This window comes from Diceros bicornis, chromosome 36 (genome assembly GCF_020826845.1).
Source record: "Diceros bicornis minor isolate mBicDic1 chromosome 36, mDicBic1.mat.cur, whole genome shotgun sequence".
Lineage (NCBI taxonomy): Eukaryota > Metazoa > Chordata > Mammalia > Perissodactyla > Rhinocerotidae > Diceros > Diceros bicornis.
The window spans coordinates 24363467-24388080 of NC_080775.1; the positions used below are offsets into that span (position 1 = coordinate 24363467).

At 40.0% G+C, this 24614-nt stretch overlaps 1 protein-coding gene across 1 annotated transcript in view; it reads left to right on the top strand.

Annotated features, from left to right (window-relative positions):
- The first annotated feature begins 4541 nt into the window (after positions 1 to 4541).
- The window catches only part of GPR158 (G protein-coupled receptor 158), a 373712-nt gene continuing 353639 nt past the window's right edge, over positions 4542 to 24614 (top strand). Inside the window, exons 1-2 of the mRNA XM_058532588.1 lie at positions 4542 to 4687; positions 10094 to 12027. Coding sequence (XP_058388571.1) covers positions 11132 to 12027 — 896 coding nt within the window. The 5' untranslated portion in view covers positions 4542 to 4687; positions 10094 to 11131. The remainder of the gene's footprint in view (positions 4688 to 10093; positions 12028 to 24614) is intronic.

Sequence of the window (24614 nt, forward strand, 5' to 3'; positions counted from 1 at the left end):
TTTACACCATTACTTTGTCAGCCTAATGAATTGCAAAGGGTGAGTGGGGTCATATAGCCCATGAGCATCATTCACTTGGCGACAAGGCCGTAGAAGCAATGAAAATTGTTAGTGATTTCTTTTCTTCCCTTTCCTTCCTTTTCTTTAACTTCTTTAATTGACTTCAAGACCTCGGATTTACCATAATCCTTTGTTCAATACACTTACCTCACTGGTCAATGCATGATCTGATTTATTTATTTAATTATTTTTAAGAATCACCCGTGAATCCACCACCTAGTACCAAAGCTAGGATATTGACAATACATTACATCTAGCCCTATGGTCCTCCCCTATCCCATTCTCATACTTTCCCCCACCCAAGGAGCTCAGCCACCTCCCTGAATTCTGTGTTCGCAATTTCCTTGCTCTCATTTTCATATGTGTGAGTATAACACAGTTTATTTACCTGTTCTCCCATTGATGAGCATTTAGATTTTTCCAGGGTTCTGCTATTTAAACAGTGATGTTATTAACATTCTTGTACATATCACAAGGTATACATGTGCCAGAGTTTCTTTTGTGTCTATATCAGGAGTGGAAGTGCTGGTTCATACAGTAGGTGAATGTTTGACATTACAAGATAATGCTAAATTTATTTCCCCAAATTATCACACTCATTTACATTTCCATAAGCAGTGCACAAGAGATTTTGTGGATCTACATCGCCTCCATCTTATCTACATCCAGTGCCTATAACTTGGCATTATTGGACTTTTTAATTTTTGCCAATCACATAGATTTGCCTTGCATCTCACTGTGTTTTTATTTGCATTTCCACACTCACTAATGAGGTTGAACATTCTCTTCACATGTTTACTGGACATATTTGTTTCTTCTGTTTTGAAATTTCTGTTCATGTCCTCTGCTCATTTTTTAATTGGGATATAAGTACTTCTGTACTGATAGGTAGGAACAGTGATTTTTCTAAAACATAAAAATAATTTTTAATCTAAAATTAGGATTCTACTCCCAAATGGAGTTGGCATAATTTATTTTATATATTAATATTATTCCTACACTAGGGAAATTTTATTTGCACCTTATATACAGAGGGCATTAATGGGCAACATTCGTGACCTTCAGAAAATTACAGTCCTGAATTCAGCAATTTTCAACCATTTCAACCATCATCATCCTGCCTTCTCCGTCCACTTCCAGTCCAAACCATTATCATCTCTTACTTTGACTATTGCAACAGCTTCCTAACCAGTCTCTCTGCTTCTACTCTGGCCCTCCTCCTTCAGCCTGTATAGCAGCCTCCATGATGTTGTCACTCCTGTCAAAATCCTCCCACGACTTCCAATCACCCTTGTAATAAAACTGAAACTCATTACCACGGCGCAAAAGCCCTCTGTGATTTGATCCTTGTCTTCTCTTTCCCTGGCCTCCATCCAAACAGTCATCTTTGCTGTGCCTGGGACAGACCAGGTTTGATCCTCCTTCAGGGCTTTTATGATCATCATTTTCTGCTGGGAAAGTTGTTCTCCTGGGTCTTCACATGCATCACTCTTTCACATCATTCACTTTAATCATAGGTGCTTTCCCTGACCACCAATCTCTATATATCTTCTTACCCTCATTATTTTTCATCATAGTGCTTATTACATCTGAAAATTATGTTGTTGTTATTTTTCATTTGTTTATTGTGGTCTCCTCTGTGCAACGTAAGCGCCATGATGGCAGAAACTTGACCTGTTTACTGCCATATCACTTTTATCTAGAATAGTGTCTGGCACATGGTGGACCCCCAATAGGTATCTATTTGTTAAATAAAATAAAATAATAAATAATATAGATGAAGAGGCTACCCAAAACTTGTTCAATTGTCCACGTAGGTATTAAATCAGCATACATCAATCATGTCATACAAAATGGGTTCATAAGAACTAAGATGATTCTAGATACAATCAAAAGATGATTCCAGAAAATCAAGTGAACTGTGGAGAACACCTAGAATTGGTAGTTCTTCTTTTCAAACAAACTTTATTGAAGTACATTTTAAATATCACCCATTTCAAGTGTACAAATCAATGATTTTAAATAACCTTACTGTGCGGTATAGCTATCATCATCAGTTTTAGAACATTTTTATCCCCCAAATAAGGCCCCTCACGCCCATTTACAATTGATTCTTGATCCCATTTCCAGGTCCAGGCAACCACTAATCTACATTTTGTCTCTGTAAATTTGCCTTTTCTGGACGTTTCACATAAACACAATATGTGGTCTCTTGTGTCTAGCTTCTTTCACTTAGCGTAATGCTTTTGAGCTTTATCTACGACATAGCGTGTGTCAGCAGTTTGTTCATTTTATGGTTGAATTGTATTCTATTATATGGTTGTAGCACATTGTGTGCATCCATTCACCAGCTGATGGGCCTGTAGGTTGTTTCTAGATTTTGGCTATTATAAAATAATGCTGCTATGAACATTCATGTAGCAAGTCTTTGTGTGGACATGGGTTTTCATTTCTCTTGGGTAAATACCTAGGAGTACAATTGCTGGCTCATATGGTAGTTTATACTAAACTATTTTGAGAAACTGCTAATCTGTTTTACAAAGTGACTGTGCCACTTTACATTCTCACCAGCAGTGTTTGAAGGCGTCTGTTTCTATATCCTCACCAGCATTTGTGATTGTCTGTCTTATTTATTATAGCCCTTCTGGTGGGTACATAATGGTATCTTGTGGTTTTAATTTTCATTTCCCTAAAGACTAATGATGTTGAGTATCTTTTCATGCACTTATTAGCCATTTGTGTATCTTCTTTGGAGAAATGTCTATTCAGAGACTTGGCAGTTTTTGAAGGTTTTAAGGGAGAGGAAACATGTATTTGTGGAAGTTTTCTCAAGAGACAGAATTAGCTTCTATAAAGGCAGACATAGGACTGGAGTGTGCAAATTAACTATAAATGAAGAGTGTAAACAGCATAGCTTTGGTAGAATGAAGGGTCTCCAAAAGGTAGTGAAAGACTGATGGGATGCAAAAAAAGTTAGTAAATGGTCTTGAATGCCAGGTTGAGTAATACAGCATGAGAAGATTGGTAGCGAAAAGAGAATGAATTTTGATGCCTAAAATAAGTATTTGGGTTAAATATGTATGCACTAGTTTTCCTGTTTGTGAGGAGATAACAGGATATATTCCTCAGTATATCACTGAACTGAGGAAAGGAACAGATTCTAGTGACCATTTGGTTCATCTATCTATCCAGGCATAATTAAATATAACACATGGATATAATTTCTACTGGAGATCACAAATCATTCTTCAAGGAAAGAGATTCTCTTCAGTTCTTGGTTTATCCATTTCAATTAAATACAACCTTGACATTCAGAAAAGCTGTCTTATTACTTTCTTGAATTTTAGTTAAATTTTATTTTTTTACTCTAAAATATTTGATTTGAGATATAAAAACAAACAGTTGAAATAGCTACTTTCCATCACATTTGGTACTCATGATACTGCAGATTCTTGAAAAATTATTTCTCTTTTTAGCCTTCTGTTCTCTAGTCTGCTTATTCTATGCAATATATAAGAACTTGTTATTTCTGTAGAGTGCTCATGAAGAACCCATGTCTTCCCTGATACTGCAATAAGTGATGGCCATATATACTTGAAGTCAGCCCCATTACTGAAGACTATTCACTGACACCGTGAACAAATGGAGCTGAAAGCTTCTTGTGCCAAAACTTCTCTAAAATTCTCCTGTGTCTGCATGGAGGGCTGTCTGTAAGGACCAGGCAAAATTTTCCCAGAAATTACTCATTCCAAAGGGTACATCAAAATGACAAGTAGAAATGATTTATATATGCCATGGGACTCAGGCTTCTGCAGTAGACCTACTTAAATGCTGGCACCAAAAGCAATCATAAGAAGACATTTTTAAATAAACTTCAATAACTACCTCATGGGTATGGAAGTTCTCTCTTCCCTTTCCTTGGGGACCATTCAGAATTACAGCTAATTTGTCACTGAGCACTTGTTGTCTTCAGAGGAGAAGGAAGAGAAAGAAAAGGAAGAGGACAGACCAACTGACCAGATATTAGATAGGAAATCTTAAAGTAAATTTCTTTGCATCCATTTTCTTTTCTTTAGGGATAGTAGAGGATTGGAGGAAACATTTTTTTTTAAAAAAAACTGGGCATACACAATATTAATCTCAAAATAAAATCACAGATCTGCAGAACTCTTTTGTACCTGGATGCATACTTACGTTTGTCATTTTCTCAGCCTGAAGATATTTCCATCAGAACATGCGCAGTGATTTTCTTCTTTCACTATATTTTGTTGGAATATATTTCTGTGTTATGTTTCTTTGTTTTACTTTTCCATACAATCCCTGACATTAAGATGATATCTGAAATTTCAACAATATCAACATTACTGAATTAATTTCCCTCAAGTTTTTAAAACACCAAAAATTTTACAAGAAACTTACTATTATTCTAAACTTGTTCTTCATAAGTTTTTTTGGATTTACAGGTTTCTGCTCTTCATCAATGAGGAACTGTCATTAATTAGTGTCTCCTATGTGTGAGCAGGCATGGTCCTGGACACTTGGAGTTCCCAACTTTCAAAAGCTCCTGTGTTAAGATGGAGAGCCAAGACCTAAACTGATGATGAAGTAAACGCCCATCATGCCCAAGGTAATATGCTGATGAAAGCAACATCATGAACTATAACAACATATGGATACACATGACATGAGGTACTTCTCTCTAGCAAGGGAAGCAAACAAAATTGAGCAAAGACAAAATAATCTGTTTCCCATCTCTTCCTATCCACAAAGTCCCCTTTTCAGTGAGTTTTGTTTCAAATTTTTTGGTTGTTCTTATTTCTTAATGTGAAAGGGAGCCAATCCTTGTATTGAATGGAGTTGGGCTTTCAATAATTGGGTGCAATTTTTTGTAAATGCCATATTAGTCCTTTCGTGTACTGCTAAATGTTGAGTTAGTATCATGGAGTCATTTAGGGAAATACTTTACACACTCAGGATTTTCCTACATAAGTGCCGTTTCCTGGTGTTTTCTTCCTTTGTGGTCAGGAAGTTCCTCAGGTGTCTTTAGGTTTACAGAACCATTTTGTGTGCATGGGGGTAGGGAGGTTTAGGGGAAACTAGCAATTTAGGTCAAAGACCTAGTGACTCTGTGATGATACTGTGTTTAGTAGTACTTAAAAAAGTGCACTTCATTGAGAATGCAAGAACAGCCCAAGTCATGAGTTTACAGTGAAAAGTAGAGGACATGACTCTGGAAAGAGAAGGAGTGTTGTTAGAAGTGATGCTGACAGGGAGTAAGAGTTTTAAGGGTAAACCGGAGGCAGATGAGAATAAACTGCTAAGTAAAAAACATAAACATCCTGGGTAAGATTTCTAAGCTGGAAACAGAAAACCAGAGGGTTTTTTTTTTTCTTAGCAGATTTCAGGCATCTTTTCATCCATTGATGTTGACTTCCTCCTTTTTCCATGTAAAACACACGGAAAAGTGAAAGCATATAGAGGTGACAGATTGTAACGATGAAAAGCACAGTGCACAGCAGTGGTTCTCAAGGTGTGGTCCCTGGACCAGCAGTATTACCTGGAAATTTATTAGGAATGCAAATTCTCAGGCCCTATTCCAGACCTACTGAGCCAGCAATTTTAGGGGTAGGGCCACTAATTTAGGCTTTGACAAAAACTCTCAAGGTGAATCTAATGTGTATCAACGTTTGAGAACCACTGGTATAGCGATTAAGAGTACGATGACCGCAGCCAGATGGCTGTATTACCTCGGGCAATTCATTGTGTGTGTGTTTGTTTCTCATCTGTAAAACTCCGTGTGGTAATGAAGACTAAATGAGCTCAAGTGTGTAAAATCCTTAGAACCATGCCTGGCCACTGTTAAATAAATAAATGTTAAATAAATGTTTAGATGATAATAATAATAATACTCTTTATAGGTGTTATTTTAATTTTTTTCACAGGCTACATTTCACAACTTATGGCAAGGCTTTGTGTTTACCAGACCTTCTCTCCTGCTATCTTAGAGTTATTTTCCACGGCTCAGGGCAGTATTTCTCAGCATGTGCTCCATGGACCATTTGCATTAAAATCACCTGTCGTGCTTATTAAAATGCAGATTCTCAAGTTCCACCCAGACCCACAGCATGATCAGAATTCTCTAGTGACACTTCTGCACCCAGAAATTTGAAAACCACTGCTCTTGGATAACAAAGACTATGATCTTCATTTTGCAAATGGGCACGAGGCACAAGGATAGCGTATGCTTAGGGAAAGCCAGAATCTCAGTAAGACCAGGAATCAGAACTGGATTTCTGATTTGGTGTTATCTTCACAGGCTGTGCTATCTCTTTGTAGTTTTATTTGCTTTATCAGGAATTTGATTGGGGTTGTGCCACTTTGTTTACTGAGATCTAGCATTATTTAGTCTAAAAATAACATTTACCTTGTAAATCTAGAACTATCAAGAATGATGAGTTCCTGGAAAATATACCTGGACCATTATCCATCACACAGCTGCAACTGTTCCAGTTGTGGATGTATCTAATACATCATCACTCTTATGTTACAGATGAAGCAAAAGGGCCCAGAGAGGTTGAGGAAATTGTCAAAAGTCACATGACTAGATAATGGCAGAGCCAAGAGTAGAGCTGGGTCTCCCAAACGCCCATCTAGTGTCCTTTCACCATATCCCACTGTCCTAATCCTTGCTGATAAATGATTTAAAGCAGCACTCAAAATTTTTAAAAAACTCTACTTATACTGCTCACATAAAATCTGTTCTCAGCAGTTTTTGACCTCCTTTAATTTCTTTTACTTAAAGATATGCTAACATCACATCTTTCTTTTTGTAATTGCGATAAATCAATCATATAATGACAACTAATAACTCGTAACTCTATTGCATATTGCTTTTTCATCAGTGCAAATTTGACAGTGCTAAAGCAATTGAATTGACTCTTCAGGCTGTGGTGAAAAAGCTTGGGGCCTTTCCACACAGGGCCTCCAGGTCTTGTGTACATTGTTCTAGTTCAGGTAAGCTCCTACACAGTGTCAATATGCATTTAGACAACTTAGTTCTTAATTTTGAGCCCACACAGGGATATCTGTCTACATCTACAAATTACACTCACGTGATTGGTGGGGGTGCTAGTCACACCAGGGTCACTTGATTATTTTATAAAATAATTTTCTTTTTGTCTTAATTGTTTGTGCTTTTCATATTATATATGAACTTCAGCTTATTTCAGTTATCTTCTATTCTTCTTTCCTGCTGAGAACGGAATATTTGTAGTCTTAGTGCACTCCTATACTACCTCTACCTAAGGTAAGTTTTTTCCATCTTACCCTTAGCTAGTTCACTACTACCTACTACCTACTACCTAGTTAACTACTCCTCATTTTTTAGGTTTCAGCTCAATTGGTACCTCCTCATAGACATCTTTCTTTCCCTTATCTCTTTATAGAAGAAGCTCCCTGCCCCCATACCCTGCACTCTTTATCACTTTACAGAGTTTATTTTCTCATGGCACATCACAATATGCAATTTTTCTGTTTATTTGTTTGCTTTTTTTATTATCTCTCTCTCTCCCCATTTGACTATAAGGTCCATGCATCTATTGTGCAGAAGAGGTATCTATTTTGCTCCAGTACCAAGCACAATGCCTGGCACGTAGTAGAGGCTCAATCAACATTTGTTGAATGAATGATGTGTCTTTGTGAGTTGGTGTGGAATTTTGTAGTCTGCTTCCAGGGGTATAAGTATGTGTCAAGTCTTGGTCTTTTATAAAAATCTCTTTTGGATTATCTCCTTCATTGATGGACACTAACCTAGACACAGGGTTGTCTGCCCACACAGTTACCTTGACTTCAGACCTATTAAATGGGCCAGGCCTCCTAGAACATTTGGACCATTGTGCCTTATCTAGAGGCTTTCTAGAGCATTCTAGACCACAATGCACTATCTTCTAGAGCTTGCACTCTATGGTAGTTTCCGGCCACAGGTGGTTATTGAGCACTTGAAATGTGGTTAGTGTGAAGTGCCACATGGTGAATGTAAAATACATATTGGATTTTGAAGATTTAGCATAAACAATGTAAAATATCTCACTAATAATTGTTATATTGTTTACTTATTGCAATAATATTTTGGATATATTGGGCTAAATGAAATATATTATTAAAATTAATATCATTTTTATTTTTACTTTTTAAATTTATGTGCTACTGGAACATTTAAGATTATATCTATGGATCACACTCGTGGCTCACATTATATTTCTATTGTTCTAGACCCAAACAGTTCACTCCAGTTGTTTGGCAATGTAGACTGAAGGTGATCCACTGAAGGGGAGGCTAAAATTGCTAAAGTCTTACAGCCTGCTCCTTTTTTGTTAGCTGTGCTCTAGGGGAAGGGCTGGCACTCCTGGACAGTGGCTCAGGTACCATTTCAGTACTCCATTAATGTTAAATCATGAAGCCCAGATGAGGTCGTGTCCCAAGACACAGAAACTTTAAATGTCTTGCTAGGGGTCATATATCTTGCTTAGAACAATGCTAGGACCAGAACTCAGGTCTTTCAATTATGCTGAGTCATTGAATTACTTATAGAAGGACCTACTAATAAAATTATATCTTCCTTTTTAAATGCAATACTAGAAAAATTTAAAGAATTGTTAACAAATTATGTAGGTTTTATACAAATATCAATTAATGAGGCAACTACACTTCAGTCTTTAGATGGTTAAATAGTTGGAAAATCATACTGTATACTATTAAACAAACAGAAACTCCTTCTTTTATTTTTGCCACATATGCTAGAGAAGAGCATTAAACTGGGATGACTTTTATTTAGCATAGGAGCATACATTGCAAAATAAAATTTAAACAGAAATTTGAATATGAACATGGAATCTACTTGTAAGTAAATACAAATCTAATAATCATTCTTTGCATAGATATAAAAACTCACTTGGAGACCATGCACTGCAGTTTGGAAAACTAGTTGCTATGTTTTATTCCAAAAGCCTTCATCACTGACATATCAGGCAAACTTTTCTTCTTAGGTAAAGAGATGGGTTTTTAAATAATTAGCCTCATCATCATGCTCTTATGGTTCGTTTGTTAATGTAGCAAATATTTAGTGAGAAGCTACTATGTGCCAGGCATTTCTGTGTGTTCTACGAGCTCAAGATACTACAGTGACCAATGCAGGAAACTTTCGCTCTTTGGAGCTTACATTTCAATGCTTATCTATTTTCTCAATAGGGAGAATGAAATGAAATGGTAAAGTAAATCTAAGCAGTGCTATCCTAGAATGCCATGAGTGATATTTTTGTAAGATGGGAATTGAAATGAATTGAAGAAGAAGAATTCAAATTGAAATGAATTCTATTTGTGACTTTCTCGGGGAATTTGAAAATGGAGATGCATATGGAAAGTGGAGGTGTATAAAATATTATATATCCAGTACTAATTAGTATTTTCAGAATATCAGAAGACACTCTTAAAGCTTCAAATAAATCAGTTAGACTGTGTTAAGGGATTTCCCAATAATTTTGGGGGCCTTGGCAGACTTATTCAGATCTTCTTTCTTCTGCTGGGATATTTCAGTCTATAGCTAACCAGATGTCTTAGTCTTTATACCCATTAATTCTAGGAACTCCCAGTCAGAATGACTTCCCTTCTCACTCAACAGAGACTCACTCATTCTTCTTCTTTCACATTTCGAGTCCTTCCCCTTGCACGTTTTCTCCCTTCCACATATTCACTTGCATGCACTTTCACAGGTTCCCCTTCATCCTAGCTCCCTTCAAGCAGAGGTTCCTTAAATATGGCATTTTTTCTTAAAGCTCAGCCAGTAGATGTCTCCATTACTCCCTCGTAGCTAAGACCTCGGCAAGTAGGTTTTAATCGTTTCTTTAACGGCCAACAAGGAGGAGGATTTGATAATTTGCCTAAAATGAGCAGATGCTCGGGAGGACACGTCTCCATCCTACGTCCTTCCCCTCTGATTTAAGTCAGAAATGAAAACTCCTTTCTCCCTCTTTTCCAGGCAAAAGAAAAGGCTGATTTAACTAAGCATGCAAGACGCCAACACCCTCCTCCTCAATACGTCCAAGTTTCCTTCGCTCTGAGCCACAAACGCTCGGCTTTTCCCCTCACTCCCGCCCACCCCACCTCCACCCCCTCAGGTTTCCGAGTCATCAGGGAACGCGAGTGGGTGAAAAGACTCGTCTCTGCTGCATCCCGCGCCACCGCTTGCTCCTGCGCCTCCTCCGTTCCGCCTCGGGTTCAGCACTGGACAGCTTCCGCCCCAGCCCAACAAATGGCAGTCGGCTGATTGACAGAGGAGCCAACCAAACAGGGAACTAGACGACTTGAAGCCGCCCTACAAGGGTTTGGTTGCGGCCAAGCTACCTCTTTAAACCGGCTTTCCTCCCTAGAGCAGGGAGAGGCAGGAGTGTGGTTTGTGGCCAAAGCTAAAGACTCCAATTAACCAGCTGCCTGGCCCTCTCGACTCCGGAGAGTCAAACGTCTTAAAAGAAATCTTCGCTCTTTGGGACTCGCTCCTGCGCTGGCGGTGCGGGACTGTGCGCGCGCGCTCCGCGCCTCGGGCGAAACGAACCAGGAGGAGCCAGAGCCGGGAGGCGGGAACGACCTGCCACGGGTGAGATGATGGAGCAGCGTCTTCAGCGGCCGCGGCGGCAGCAGCAGCAGCAGCTTTTGAACACACCTCAATGAGCGCGGCGGTGGAAGCTGCCGCGCAGAAAGACGTAAGCAGGCTAACTATAGCTGCCGGGAACAAGAGGGGATGTAACCTGTTCGGCTCAAGGCTGTGAGGTGCGTAATCCCGAGCCGACCCATTGTGGAGCCGGTGCTGCCAGCGTTGCCACAGGTGATTCGATTTCCTGTGACGGTGGCTTAGCCAGCCGGACCAATTTCCAAACATTCTTATTTTAAAGTCCCTTTGGACTGGGTGCCATCTGGAGAAGGGGGAAGACTCCTAGTAAAAGTCTTAGTGCTGATAAATTGACGACTAAAATTTAAAAAGTGACTCCTCCCGTTACCTCCTCTCCTCTCCGCGAGGCAGATGGGAGCCATGGCTTATCCCTTACTCTTCTGCCTTCTGCTCGCTTATCTGGGAGCTGTTGGCGCCAGCCGTGACCCTCCAGGACGTCTGGACTCCCCTCGAGAGAGGACCCTGAGGGCGAAGCAGCACGCCCAGCAGCCGGCTCGAGCCTCTGCCTCGGACCCCTCGGCTCCCTGGAGCCGCTCCACCGACGGCACCATCTTGGCGCAAAAACTCGCCGAGGAGGTGCCCATGGACGTGGCCTCTTACCTCTACACCGGGGACTCCCACCAGCTGAAGCGAGCCAACTGCTCCGGCCGCTACGAGTTGGCGGGCCTGCCGGGGAAGTCGCCAGCTCTAGCCAGCTCCCATCCCTCCTTGCACGGGGCGCTGGACACGCTGACACACGCCACCAACTTCCTCAACATGATGCTGCAGAGCAATAAGTCCCGGGAGCAGAACTTGCAGGACGACCTGGAATGGTACCAGGCACTGGTGCGGAGCCTCCTGGAGGGCGAACCCAGCATCTCCCGGGCGGCCATCACCTTCAGCACCGAGTCGCTGTCCGCGCCAACCCCCCAGGTCTTCCTCCAGGCCACGCGCGAGGAGAGTCGCATCCTGCTCCAGGACCTGTCCTCCTCGGCACACCACCTGGCCAACGCCACGCTGGAGACCGAGTGGTTCCATGGTCTCCGGCGCAAGTGGAGGACCCACTTACACCGCCGTGGCTCAAATCAGGGGCCCCGGGGCCTGGGCCATAGCTGGCGGCGCAGGGACGGGCTTGGCGGGGACAAGAGCCATGTCAAGTGGTCTCCGCCTTATCTGGAGTGCGAGAACGGAAGTTACAAGCCCGGGTGGCTGGTCACTCTCTCTGCTGCTTTCTACGGGTTGCAGCCTAACCTGGTCCCGGAATTCAGGTAGGGAGAGAAAAAGGCAAGAGCAAAGCCTTCCTTCCGGTTTCGCGGGTGGGTGCGCATGGGGGAGAAACACTTGGCTGTGACACACAACGCCTCCTACCCTCATAGCAGAGACCCAGGCTGAGGAACACCCCACGTGGGCGCATGTGCTTAGGGACAAGAAGCCCCCAACGTTTGTCAGCTCCAGGCTCTCAGCGAAAGCCTTTTGCTTGGATGGGATGTTTCCCTGCAAGGGGCATGTGGCAGGGAGCACTTGGTAGAGCTGAGAGAAACCTCTGATGCCCAGTGCTTCTCTTCAACCCTCGGGAGAGCAGGAAGGGGAGTTCCCTATCAGGGGTGATGCGACAGAACCCAGCGAGCTCAGGGTGTGCCTGCCTGGCGCAGAGTGGTGCGCATCGCATGAGACAAGAGAAAAGGGAGCGGGAGAAAGACAGAGTTCCTCATTTCTGCCACTTTGGCGTAGCATCTGCCTACTTCCTAAGTGTGCAGTTTGGGGCACCAGTCTGTTGTTACTCAGTTACCAGAGCGAATAATTAAAACAGTGCAATTCCCTCAGCAGTTCTGTCGCTTCAGCAGTGAGTCAGTCTCAGCAGCATCCAGACTTTGCAATTTAGTCATTGTGCTCCTCTACCCATCTCCCTCCTCCCCCCAGCCCAACTCCCCTTTCTTGGTCCTCTTTTTCTCTTGTTCTCTGCCAGGCATACCTAAGGGTTCTCCAGCTCCTGACATACTCACACATTTTATAAACGCACCTGGTTGAGTGATCTTAGGCAAGGAGGGATTCGTTTTGACTGAATTCACTCAGGGAGCTTAGAGGAAACTTAGTTCTGTATTTTCTGTCTCAGGGTACAGTACTGTGGGAAGATGAGATTGCAAATTAGCAGGTGGTAACTTCTCCCCTGGGAAGTTACCTTTGAGGTGAAGAATTTCTAGAAGTAGCCCTTAAGAGTGGATATGAGGAAGGAACAGAAAGATTAGAGACTCCAAAGAGGGTCTGAGAGAGGGCCACTGATTGACTGTGATCCTCCTCAATTCCCAGGATGGAAGGCTCTGGAAAGAAGGTCTTGGGGGTTGAGGTTGCTTCTGCACTTTTTGGGAACCTGGGCAAAACTTGTGTGTGTGTCTTAATACTCTGTTTGGCAGAAGGACAGGATGCCAACCTGGTGAAAGATACCAGGCCAAGTAATGGGTGGGCAAATGGGGAGAGTCAGAAAGCTGGTTTGTCTTGGTACTGTCATTTACTGCTGAATGACCTCGAGCAAGTTGCTTAACCTCTCTGGGCCTCAGCTACTTATCTATCTCTAGGGAGCCATCCAGTTATAAAATTCTGTAGCTTTTAATGCTGGCAACACTTGAGAAGGCATAAATGAAAAACAACCCCCTTTCTCTGATTCTATATGACCATATTAAATGTTTGTGTGTGTGTGTTTCTATCTCTTTTAAAGATCTTGTCTTAAACCAGAGTAACTCTTTCCTACTTTCAGGATAATCTCATTCCCTCCCAATTCCTGCAGGATCCTCTTAGTAAGGGCTGAGGCAGCTGGGAGTCTTTGCCACATTGTTTGCTCAGAAGAGAAAAGATCAGCAGATGCCATCCCCTGCCAGCAAATTGTGGATTTCAGATAAAACTTTTCAGGGAGTCTTAGGTCCCAGGATTGATCTATCTATCTATCTAACTATCCACCTAACATTTACTTTATGTCTGTGCTAACTGCTTTGCCTGCATTATCTTGATTAATCCTCAAAACAACCCTATGAGTTAAGTTTTATTATCTTCCAGAAAAAGAACCTGAAGCACAGAGAGATTAAGCTTCTTGCCCAAGATCACAGAGCAGTTAAGTAGTAGAGACAGGATTTGAGTTCATTTCATACTTTTAACCACTGTGCTAAACTCTTATGAAAGTGTCCTAGGAGTGCTGCATACAATGCAGCTGCTGCATAAAAATATAGTATTTTCAAGGCTCAGACATGGGACTAGGGATGAGAACCATTCATTTTCAGAATTATCTCTCTTAAGGCTCCGAAAGCATAGGTCACCTAAATGAACTCAGTGCCTTCTGCCAGCCAAGATGAAAGGCTGAGGACACAAAGGGTCTGAGGTTGTGAGGGCTCACATGCCCCCTACCTATTTTTTGGATTGCGTTCAGAAAATAGTTTGTCTCCTCTGGCTGAGTCTCTTTAAGTGCTTTCATAGTCATCGATGGTGTTCTTTAGCCAAGGCACGAAGCCAGGCCACTTAGTGTCTGGCTCTCTACAGAAGCTGGCTCGTCCTGGCAGCATGTATGAAGAGCAGAATAAGTGCTCTCCTGTGAGTGCTTTTGTCTCATGTCCTGTGCCCCTTGAATGCTGAATTGAGGATTCGCACAGACGTTAATTGTAGAAACTGGAAGAAATCTTAAAGAGATCAGACTGTTCCTCCTGTTGTTTCATAGATAAAGAAAGAGAACTAGAAAGGTGAAGTGACTTGTCCAATAATCACATATCAAGTTTGTAGTAACAACAGAAATAGGATCCAGGCCTTCTGCTTCTGGTTCACACCTATGCTTGATATGTACATACCTAGAGCATATTTCTGTGGCTCTCTGCACCTTTGTCCATAATGAATGTTGGGGACACAGTTTATGCTTTATCATCTTTAAGGACAAAAAAATTAGCCCATAGAACACAGCTGTTGATTTTTAAAAAACATTACATCGTTTATTTCAGACATTTGAGATAATATTTAAATGGACCTTTCCTGTCTCTTCATACTCATAAAAGGCAAAGGTTTTTTGTTGTTGATGTTTTATCATCTAAGATGTACAGTCTAAAATTCTATAATGTAGGTGAATAAGGTAGTACAGGTATGGTAACAGGGTAAACCTCAAATGAATTTTAGGGAAATGAGGATTAGGAGCTCTAATCATGATTTTAAATATATTTTGAACCTGTACAGTGTTATTTGCAAAAAGTCTTATCTGTAATGAAAAATCCATTGATAATGATTTCCTTATGGAAGAGAAAAGGAGGAAACACTTTGCAGTTAAAATTTTCATTTAAGATCAGTTAATATTTCCCCAGGTCTTGCTTATAAGATTCAAGCATTTAAATTACATTGTATTTTATTTTTAGAGAATATAAGTCCTAAACATGAAATTCAAAAGTAATGTGGAAAACATGGTCAACTACTTGTTATATTAATGTTTATCGCTGTAAAACACCTCTCAGAATAAATTTTATTCTCCTCTGTTTCTGAATGACACAAGTATCTTAAACTTTAAAGCCTAGCATAAGACTTACATGGAAAGAGAAGTTCATTGCTCATTTCTTTCTTTTCCAAAAATGGCCTTAGTTGCTCTGTCACTTGAGTCTTTTTTTATAGACCTATGGTATAAACATTTTAGTTCTCATCTTCCATCCTAACAAAAAAAGAGAGAGCAATAATTTAAGGTGTACCCTAAGTTATTTTTATTTATATTAAGTTTGTGATGTTCTTGTAGAGTTTTCCATAAAGTGAAGTCCTTTGGTTTTGCGTAGTAATTTTTCTTTGTGGAACTTAAAGTACTATAAACTTGGATCTCACTCTGCTGAAATCATAGATACCTTCCTGGTGGTGGCTGGAACTGTTCAGTGCCATATAGGATGGATATAAGATACTTAAGTGTTTGTTGAATTTAAATTAAAGTGAAGGAAGTTTGGGAATTAATTCTTTCTTGATGAGCTGAAAGTGACTTTGGAATTCATTTGGTTCCTTTCATCTTCTCATTTTACAGTGGAGGAAACTGAGACTCAAAGAGCTAAAGGAATTTGGTAGGGTGGCATAACTCTTTTGTAGTAGGTAGGGATTAATGGGAACCAATATATATGGAGCACCTACTATATGTCAGATGCTTTATATATACCACTGCATTTAATTCTTAGTATTCTCAGGTAGTTACAGCTTCAGAAAACTTGAGCAACCTGCCCAAGGTAACACAGCTAATAAATTAGGGAGCCCAAATAAAATTTAGATCTGTCTAGTAAAGAGGCTTGTGTTGTCTTTCTACTACCCTATGGTGCTGTCTTTTGGTTACCAATTTTGTTTTCACCTTATTAAAAAATATAACTTGGTGATGGCTTGAAATAATTAATATAGTTAGCCAAGTGATATACACTTATTCTTTTTCAGCTAATCATATAATCAAGTATGTTGTGTAGTGAGAAGAGTATTAGACTTGAATCAGAACTTTGCCTCAAGTCCCAGTTTGTTTCTGACTGGCTGTATTACCTGTCTGGAAATCAGTTTCTGCATAATTAAAAGGTGGGAATGGACTGGATGATACCCAAATACATTTATAACTCTTTGTTCTATGAGTTCTTTTTTTTTTGTTTGGAATTCAAAATTCTTACTTTTGGAATTCAAACATTTTTAATGTAAACATTTCCCTTTAATGTATTAATGAAGACAGATGACGATGTTTTTTTTGTTGTTGTTGTTGTTGGTTTTTTTTTGTGTGTGTGAGGAAGATCAGCCCTGAGCTAACATCCATGCCAATCCTCCTCTTTTTGCTGAGGAAGACCGGTCCTGAGCTAATATCTAGTGCCAATCCTCCTCCTTTTTTTCCCTTTTTCTCTCCAAAGCCCCAGTAGATAGTTGTATGTTGTAGTTGCACATCCTGCTAGTTGCTGTATGTGGGACGCCGCCTCAGCATGGCCAGACAAGCGGTGCGTTGGTGCATGCCTGGGATCTGAATCCGGGCCGCCAGTAGCGGAGGCGCACACTTAACCGCTAAGCTACAGGGCCGGCCCCCAGTTCTGAGTTCTTAAGTGGCCTATCCAAATGGTCAACAAGTAAGCTTTGGAAACAGGGCTTTGGAAACAGGGTTGATACACATAAATGCAGTACCTTGTGGAAATGACATTGATGGCGAAGTAACATGCAAAGAGGAAACCAAGTAAATGTTAGACCTGCTGTTTGGTAAAAAAGGCAACAGGGCAATGAAGGAAAGATCACAATGATGTGGAAACCCCTTTTTAGAAACTAACACAGTGAGCATTGGTGTCACTAATGCACTGACTCCTGAAGGGTCACTTCACTCTCTCTCCTTCACACACACATACCCACCCATCTCTATTAAAGATTCTGGTACACATCTCGCCTTCAACAAAAGCGGCAATTCACACAGTATAAGAGAAATGACCATTTGCTTTAGGCCAAACATATCCTCTCTCTCTCTGGTGGGTACTGGTAGTGGTGAAGAGGTTACCTATAGGAAAAGCACAGAGATGTTTACCTGGGTTAAAGATCAAAGGGATTTTAGATGAACTTCTGCTATTGAGGCTTTTGACTCTCAACTATTTCACTTGTAATCTGTGAAGAGTAAAGTGTATCTCCTTTGAGATTCTGAAAAGACTATATGAAGAACTGTCATGATACAGGAAGTTCAGTAAATATTTTGTATTGTAGCTTCTGTCTTCCCAAATACTGTCCTTAGCTGAACATAAGCTTTCTTTGTTTAGTTGTATTAAAGTCACGTGCTTATAGTAATTTATAATTTATATAATGGTTTAGTTTCATTCCTAATTATCATGACGCCTTGTAACGACAGTGGATCCTGGTGGAAATACTGGCCTTGAAGACAGAGATATTGGCATCAGCCTGCACCACATCCCTGACTTATGGTGTTACCAAGGGCAGCAATTCCTTTCTACTCCCTAGTTTCCTCATCTGTAAATTGAGGGGGTTGGACTAGGTGACCTGTAGAGTTCCTTATAACCCTACAAGTCTATGATTATGCACATAATTAAATGTGTCACTTTAACTTTTGAAGTTTTATTTGATTATAATCCTGAAATAAGTTAATGTATGCTCATTTAAATGCAAATCGTGTTCATATATGTTCAGTGTTTGACTTGATCATGGTCATTTATTCACAGACTATTTAGAGAAAGCCCTCTTAATGTACACTGAGTTAAATATATATATACTAATAGAAATGAGAACTCTATTTCAAAATAAGAAAAAGCATGATCTGAGTTTCCAGATCTTCAAAGATCTCCTGAAATTTACTTAACGTCAAAAAGAAGCTGTTTCACAGATTTCTAAACCAAGGGCCTCAGTATACTTGCATAATTTCCCTCAAGATAATCAATGTTTAGGCATTCTGAAGCTCCTTATTCACTCTTTAAAAACAACTCATCTTCAATTTGTCTCTGTAGTTGGCTTTAAAATTTCAAAAAGGGCTATTTATTGTGGTGCAGCAGTGGCACAGCATTATCTTTCCATTTTCTAGAACATGCATACAGAAGCAGAAATGGGGTTTCCAAGACTGCTAAATAAATTACAAGAGTATATGTCTACCCTCTGGAGAGCGAACTGGTCCCCTTACTGGTCTGAGTTCACAGCCTTGACTGCTGGATATGTCAAATTTTACTTTCAGCTCCAGAAAGGCAGCAGTTTGTTGCCCACTGTTCAGGATTTTAAGGCTACACTTTTCCACCATGCACTGTGTTCTATGATTATGTTGTAATATACTGGATGCCAAGAAGTATGTTGTTGATGTTATTCTGCACTTGGTTGGTACGGAAGCATTAAGGCCTTGTCTGTTTTCTCTCTTCAGTTCTGGATTGGTGTTCACAGGGTTATTTAAGCAGAATTACTAAAACAGTACATTGGGATTTTGATAACTTTGGCAGCTTGATAGCCACTAGGTGCAAATAGGCAGTTCACTGGTACTGAGGCTATGCTTGGGAGAGTTTGCAGCCAACAGCGTTATTAAGCTCTTGTGCAGTACAGCTACGGCATATGCATTGGGGAGGCTTGTTTTGCTGGTCTTTTAGCCTTATTTGCTTTTCAGCTTTTAGTAAAAAGCTATTTCTATGGGTAATTCCTATTTTGGCTAGGCATTTACTCATCCAACAATTCTTACTATAGGAAAAAACTTGACTTATAAAAATATTTAGGTGAATAGGCTGTTCTATGATATACTTCTTCAGTTTAGAAAAGGATTAATTCTCTTGGCTGAAAGTCTTTCTCAGATCCCCCTCCCCTCTCCTCTTTTCTACAATGCCAAACTGAGTATAGAAACCATGACTGACTTTCCTTTTTATACCAAAGGATATTATAGTGCCTCAAAACAATCACAGAATACATCTAGTTTTATTACCTTCATTATAGGTAGAATTTATAAGAAACACAGATTAGCTTAAATGTGATCTGATCCCAAGATCATTTTACTCAAACAAAAATTCTGTTTCCTCCCTTTTTATTAAAGAAGGCAGTCTCTCTCACACAATTAACTAATAGTTCTTGTTAATTGAGAGCCAGTTAATTTTTATTCATTGTAATATATGTTTTAACTTTCCCCATTTAAAAACTATATCTAGACCAAGACAATGTAGGATTTTTAAAAATCCTGTCCAGTTAGCAAAGTACCCAGTGTACCTGTAATTTAAAAGGAACCATAGAATTATATAAGATTTTGGCTTACTTCTTTAATCTAGTTTTCTCACCATTTATGTGTTTTGTCTAAGATGTATGCCTTGTTACGTTATTATGGAAGGACTTTTATAGAATAACTTGACACATGACTTTGAGAAAGAGGCAAAGGTATTATAGTGTAGAACAATATATTTTACTAATTTTTTTAAATAATTTTATTTATTTTTCCCCCAAAGCCCCAGTAGATAGTTATATGTCATAGTTGCACATCTTTCTAGTTGCTATATGTGGGACGCGGCCTCAGCATGGCCAGAGAAGCGGTGCATCAGTGCGTGCCCGGGATCCGAACCCAGGCTGCCAGCATCGGAATGCCAACACTTAACCACTAAGCCACGGGGCCGGCCTGTATTTTACTAATTCTAAGATGCACCTTTTCCACATTTTGACGTCTCTCAAATTGAGATGTGTCTTACGATTGAGGGCATGTCATTTTCAATCGGCATATATTTTCTTTTAGTGGTACACAATATAATAGTGCATCTTATAATTAATGGCATCTTATATTTGATGAACTATATTAGGAAATGGGCAAATAAATTCCAAGGTCTCTACAACTATAAAGTTCTATTATCATCTGTAAGTTATCAAGATGTAGCAAAATATGTATATATGGAAACACAAAATCTAGACCTTACTGCTGTATATAAACTAGATTGCTACTTGTCTTCATAATAATTTTGTTAAAAAAGACAAGCTATACTAATAGTAAACACATAATCACATTTTCTTTTTAATATATGTGAAATATACAAAATATCAGGCCAGAAGCTGCAGAAACTTTTATTTTCAGAATAGGTGAGGTAAGGATTATCAAAGTCTTTCCCACAGCATCGGGCAAAGCATTTCATTCACACTGGGAAAATGCCTAGGATGGTGAGAATAAAAGACCACATACAGACTAAAAATAGGGAATATTTCTCTACTTTCTAAAGTGCTTAGAGGTTTCAGGGGGAATAAAAACTTCGTGGTGTAGCCACATAACTAGTTTTGGTTAATGAGATTTAAATGAAACTGTGGAGGTGAGTGTTTTTTCCTTCTCTTTTCTAGTCAGCTGCCTGGAATGGAACGAAGAGCCTAGTTTTCTCCTTATCTGATGCCTCAGACCACTGTGTAGAGCAAGGTTTCTCAACCTCGACACTACTGACATCTTGGGCCAGATAATCCTTTGTTGAAAGGGCTGTCTCGTTCAATCCAAGACGTTTAGCAGCACCCCTGGCCTCTACCCACTAGATGCCGGTAGCAACCTCTCCGCCCAGTGTGACCATCAAAAATGTCTACAAACCTCACCAAATATCCCCTGGGGAGTAAAAATGCCTCTGGTTGAAATCTGCTAGTGTAGGGGGAACACATATAAATATGCTATTCTGGGGCTATCCTTATTTCAAGGGTTCTGTGTGGATGTGTGTATGTATACGTGTGTGTGTATGAGTTTGTCAGATCACATTTTTATTTTTTGTTTATTTGTAATATAAGATCATTGCATATACAGAACCTGACATAAGAACTGGAAAGTTTTTTTTCCAAATTTTTTTATTGATGTCTTAATAGTTTATAACACTGTGAAATTTTGGTTGTACATTATTGTTTGTCAGTCACCATTTAAATGCCTCCCTTCACCCCTTGTGCCCCCAACCCCCCTTGCCCCTGGTAACCACCGTATGAGCACTGGAAAATTTTGATGGATCAGTGGAATATTAATTTACATTTATATGTCATCACGACTCAAAAAGAACATCTGGGGGCCAGCCCAGTGGCGCAAGCAGTTAAGTGCGTGCGCTCCGCTGCGGTGGCCCGGGGTTCACCAGTTCGGATCCCGGGCGCGCACCGACGCACCGCTTGTCGATCCATGCTGTGGCGGCGTCCCATATAAAGTAGAGGAATGTGGGCACGGATGTTAGCCCAGGGCCGGTCTTCCTCAGCAAAAAAGAGGATTGGCATCGGAAGTTAGCTCAGGGCTGGTCTTCCTCACACACACACACACACACACACACACACACACACAAAGAACATCTGGCCAAATTATTTGCAGAATCTGTTGCTAAGCATGGTTTTACTACTTATATGTTTAAATGTTTTATGTTTAAGGTTTACCATTAAAGGATGCATTTTGAAAAGAAAATACGTACGTATGTGTGCATGGATCTCTTGGGGGACAGAGAGAGGACAAGGGAAAAAGTAGGGAGTAGAGAGGGGTGGGGACAGGGCACAAATGGAGATGAATGAACTGATGAAAAACAATTAGCAATCTATGATGCTGTGCAATATTGTTTTATTTCTCATGAAGCTCTGTTTACCACTGAGCACTTTCATAGTTCTGATGAAACTGAACTATTCTTCCCAAGTAGGTGGTGAGGAATCAAGTCCTGAAGATTTAACCATTATAAAGAGATGCTGACTGTGCTTGTATTTCAGAACTTTATTTCAGGAAGTCAAAGCTGTTATCAGGCTAATGCATAACTTACCCCATTAAAGGAATATTAATACAATATATAATTTAAAAATGCTCTGCTTGCCATTTTGACTTTACTGATTCAATTAGAAGTTGTTCAGAATTTGAACTTGTTATAAATGAAATTCCTAGAAGAGATAATTAAAATGATACACTACATAGAAATTATTTAAGGCTTTAATAAACATGTGTTTATTATGTTAAGGATGTAGTTTTTAATATTACTAATATCTAGAATCCTGTTCAGTGAGAAGAGACCTTAAAAAATAACAATGACCACATGATGGAAAAGAATGTTTAGGCTTCACCGTGTAAATTACCTCAGCAGGAAGTGAAGCCTGACTACCTCTTCCCCTACTATCTATAAACGTGTGATCTCTGTGAGCTGCACAGACAAGGGGATGGGGAGCATGCTGTGGTACACTGTGTTAATTATGGAGTAATGAGAGAGAGTGGTGTGAATATTAACAGATGAGTCCAAGGCTCATGAAAAGAAAGTTGAAGATTATTATTTTTCTGGATAAGGCAAACTTTTGAGAAAGCTGTTTCAGCTACTGACTTCATAATTAGTTTGTGGGAAGGCCCTCATAATACAATCCTTTGAAAGTTATTTAGCAATATATTTGTCTTTCCAGTTTTTTGAGAAAGAGGTAAATCACAACAATTGGGGGCATTCTTTAAAGCAGCAGTGTTTCAGTAAATATCTTGGGAAAGCTCTTTTTTGAAGATTCAGAATTTTAGAAGTAAAAAGGATTTTACAGATCATGTAATCCCATTTATTTTTACTTTTACAGGTGAGGAGATTGAGACCCAGGGAAGTAGTGATCATCACTTGCACTAGCTATGGTGGCAGTGAACTTGCAGTTTACTTTATTTTATATTTATTTAGCTATTTTTTTTGATTGGCCCTGGGCCTCTTTTTGCTTGAGGAAGATTGTCCCTGAGTTAACATCCCTACCAATTTTCCTCTATTTTGTATGTGAGATGCTGCCACAGCACGGCTTGATGAGTAGTGTGTAGGTCCATGCCTGGGATCGAACCTGTGAACCCTGGGCCGCCAAAGTGGAGCACATGAACTTAACCTCTATGCCACCAGGCTGGCCCCATGAACTTGCAGTTTAATAATGGGCACAAATAAAAAGACCCTGAGTCGTCAAGTAAAGGTTAATTTATGTTCATTATTTACTGATCCCAACCTGCCTGGGCATCAGGATCACCTGAAAAGCCTGAAAATACATTCTGTTCCTAGGCCCTCCCCAGAAACCTGTGAATGAGGTAACACGGGGATAGGTTCAGAAGTCTATATTACAAAGTCTTTCTAATGCAGAAGCAGCTGGTTCTTAAACACAAACCTAGGAAAAAGTAAACAGTATTGGTAACGTTGAAACACATATAATTCATTTTAAAAGATATTAAGAATAAAAATTAAAAATTGTAATGCTTAGTGACTTCAGCTTTAGTCATCCAAAACATCTGGTTGCAGGCCATTCCGGGTACCTGAAGCATTCCAGTCTTGTGAATGACCCTATGGGTAGGGGTAGAATGACTAGCAGGTTCTGTATGAGGGCAGGGGGATCACAGGAACTGAGCCTTGGAATGGTGAGCCACTGAGCTATCTGCTCGTTCTCCCTCACTTTATTTTGGGTTATTCTTTGTTTTCTCACCTTTAAAACAGGGGCTATGATGAGAACAACTACCTCTTGTTATTACATGTCTCTTCATGTAAACATCCTATTTCTCCAACCAGTTCTACATGTCCTTCAAGTGCAAGGACCACATTTGATGACGTCCCATATTCAGTGCCTCTTGAAAGTGCCTTGCTTATTTCAGGGAGGCAGTATGGAAGTGTCTAGGAGGAAGGGTTTTGGAACTATAATCCTAGATTTGAATCCATGAGCTTCCACTTGCACTTACTGTGTGACACTGGGAAAGTTATTTAACTCCTTCTGTGGCTCAATGTCCCTATCTGCAAAGGGTGCAGAGTACCTATCATGCTGTGAAGAGTAAACAATCTTATACATGTAAAGAGCTAAGCATAATGTCTGGAATGCACTATTCTTTTTTTTTAAAAAAAATTATATAGCATATAACACGTGCCTGACTAGCTATAGGTGCTAGGGGTGTAACAGTGAAAATGACAAACAAAAATCCCTGTCCTCATGGATTTTTTTTGGGGGGGGCAAGGAGGAGATAATAAACAAGCAAAATAAATAAATAATTCTTGATAGAAACAACAGCTATAAGGGAATAAATAGGATAATGTGGTAAAGAATGGCTGAGAGGTAGGATGGGCTGCATTACATAGGGTAGTCAGCAAACATCTCTCTGACAAGGTGACCCTGAGTTAAGAAATGAAGGCTGAGAAGGAGACACCCATGGAACAAACTGACGTAACCATGTTCCAGATGGGAAATAGCAAGAACAAAGGCCTTGAGACAGAAATGAGCCTCAACTGCTCTAAGAACAGAAAGACTCAGTGTTAGTGGAATGTAGTGAGAAATGGGTTATGAGGTAGAAGATGACACTAAGGTGTGCAGAAGGTGCTCAGTAAATGGTTAAAATGTTGTGGTAATAAGGAAACATGTTAAGTGCTTTAAAAAATTTCTACCCCTATAGTAATGTGTAAATTGTGGATGTATTTTCATGTTTTTCCTTTGGATGTTCTTGTTTGTTTTGACT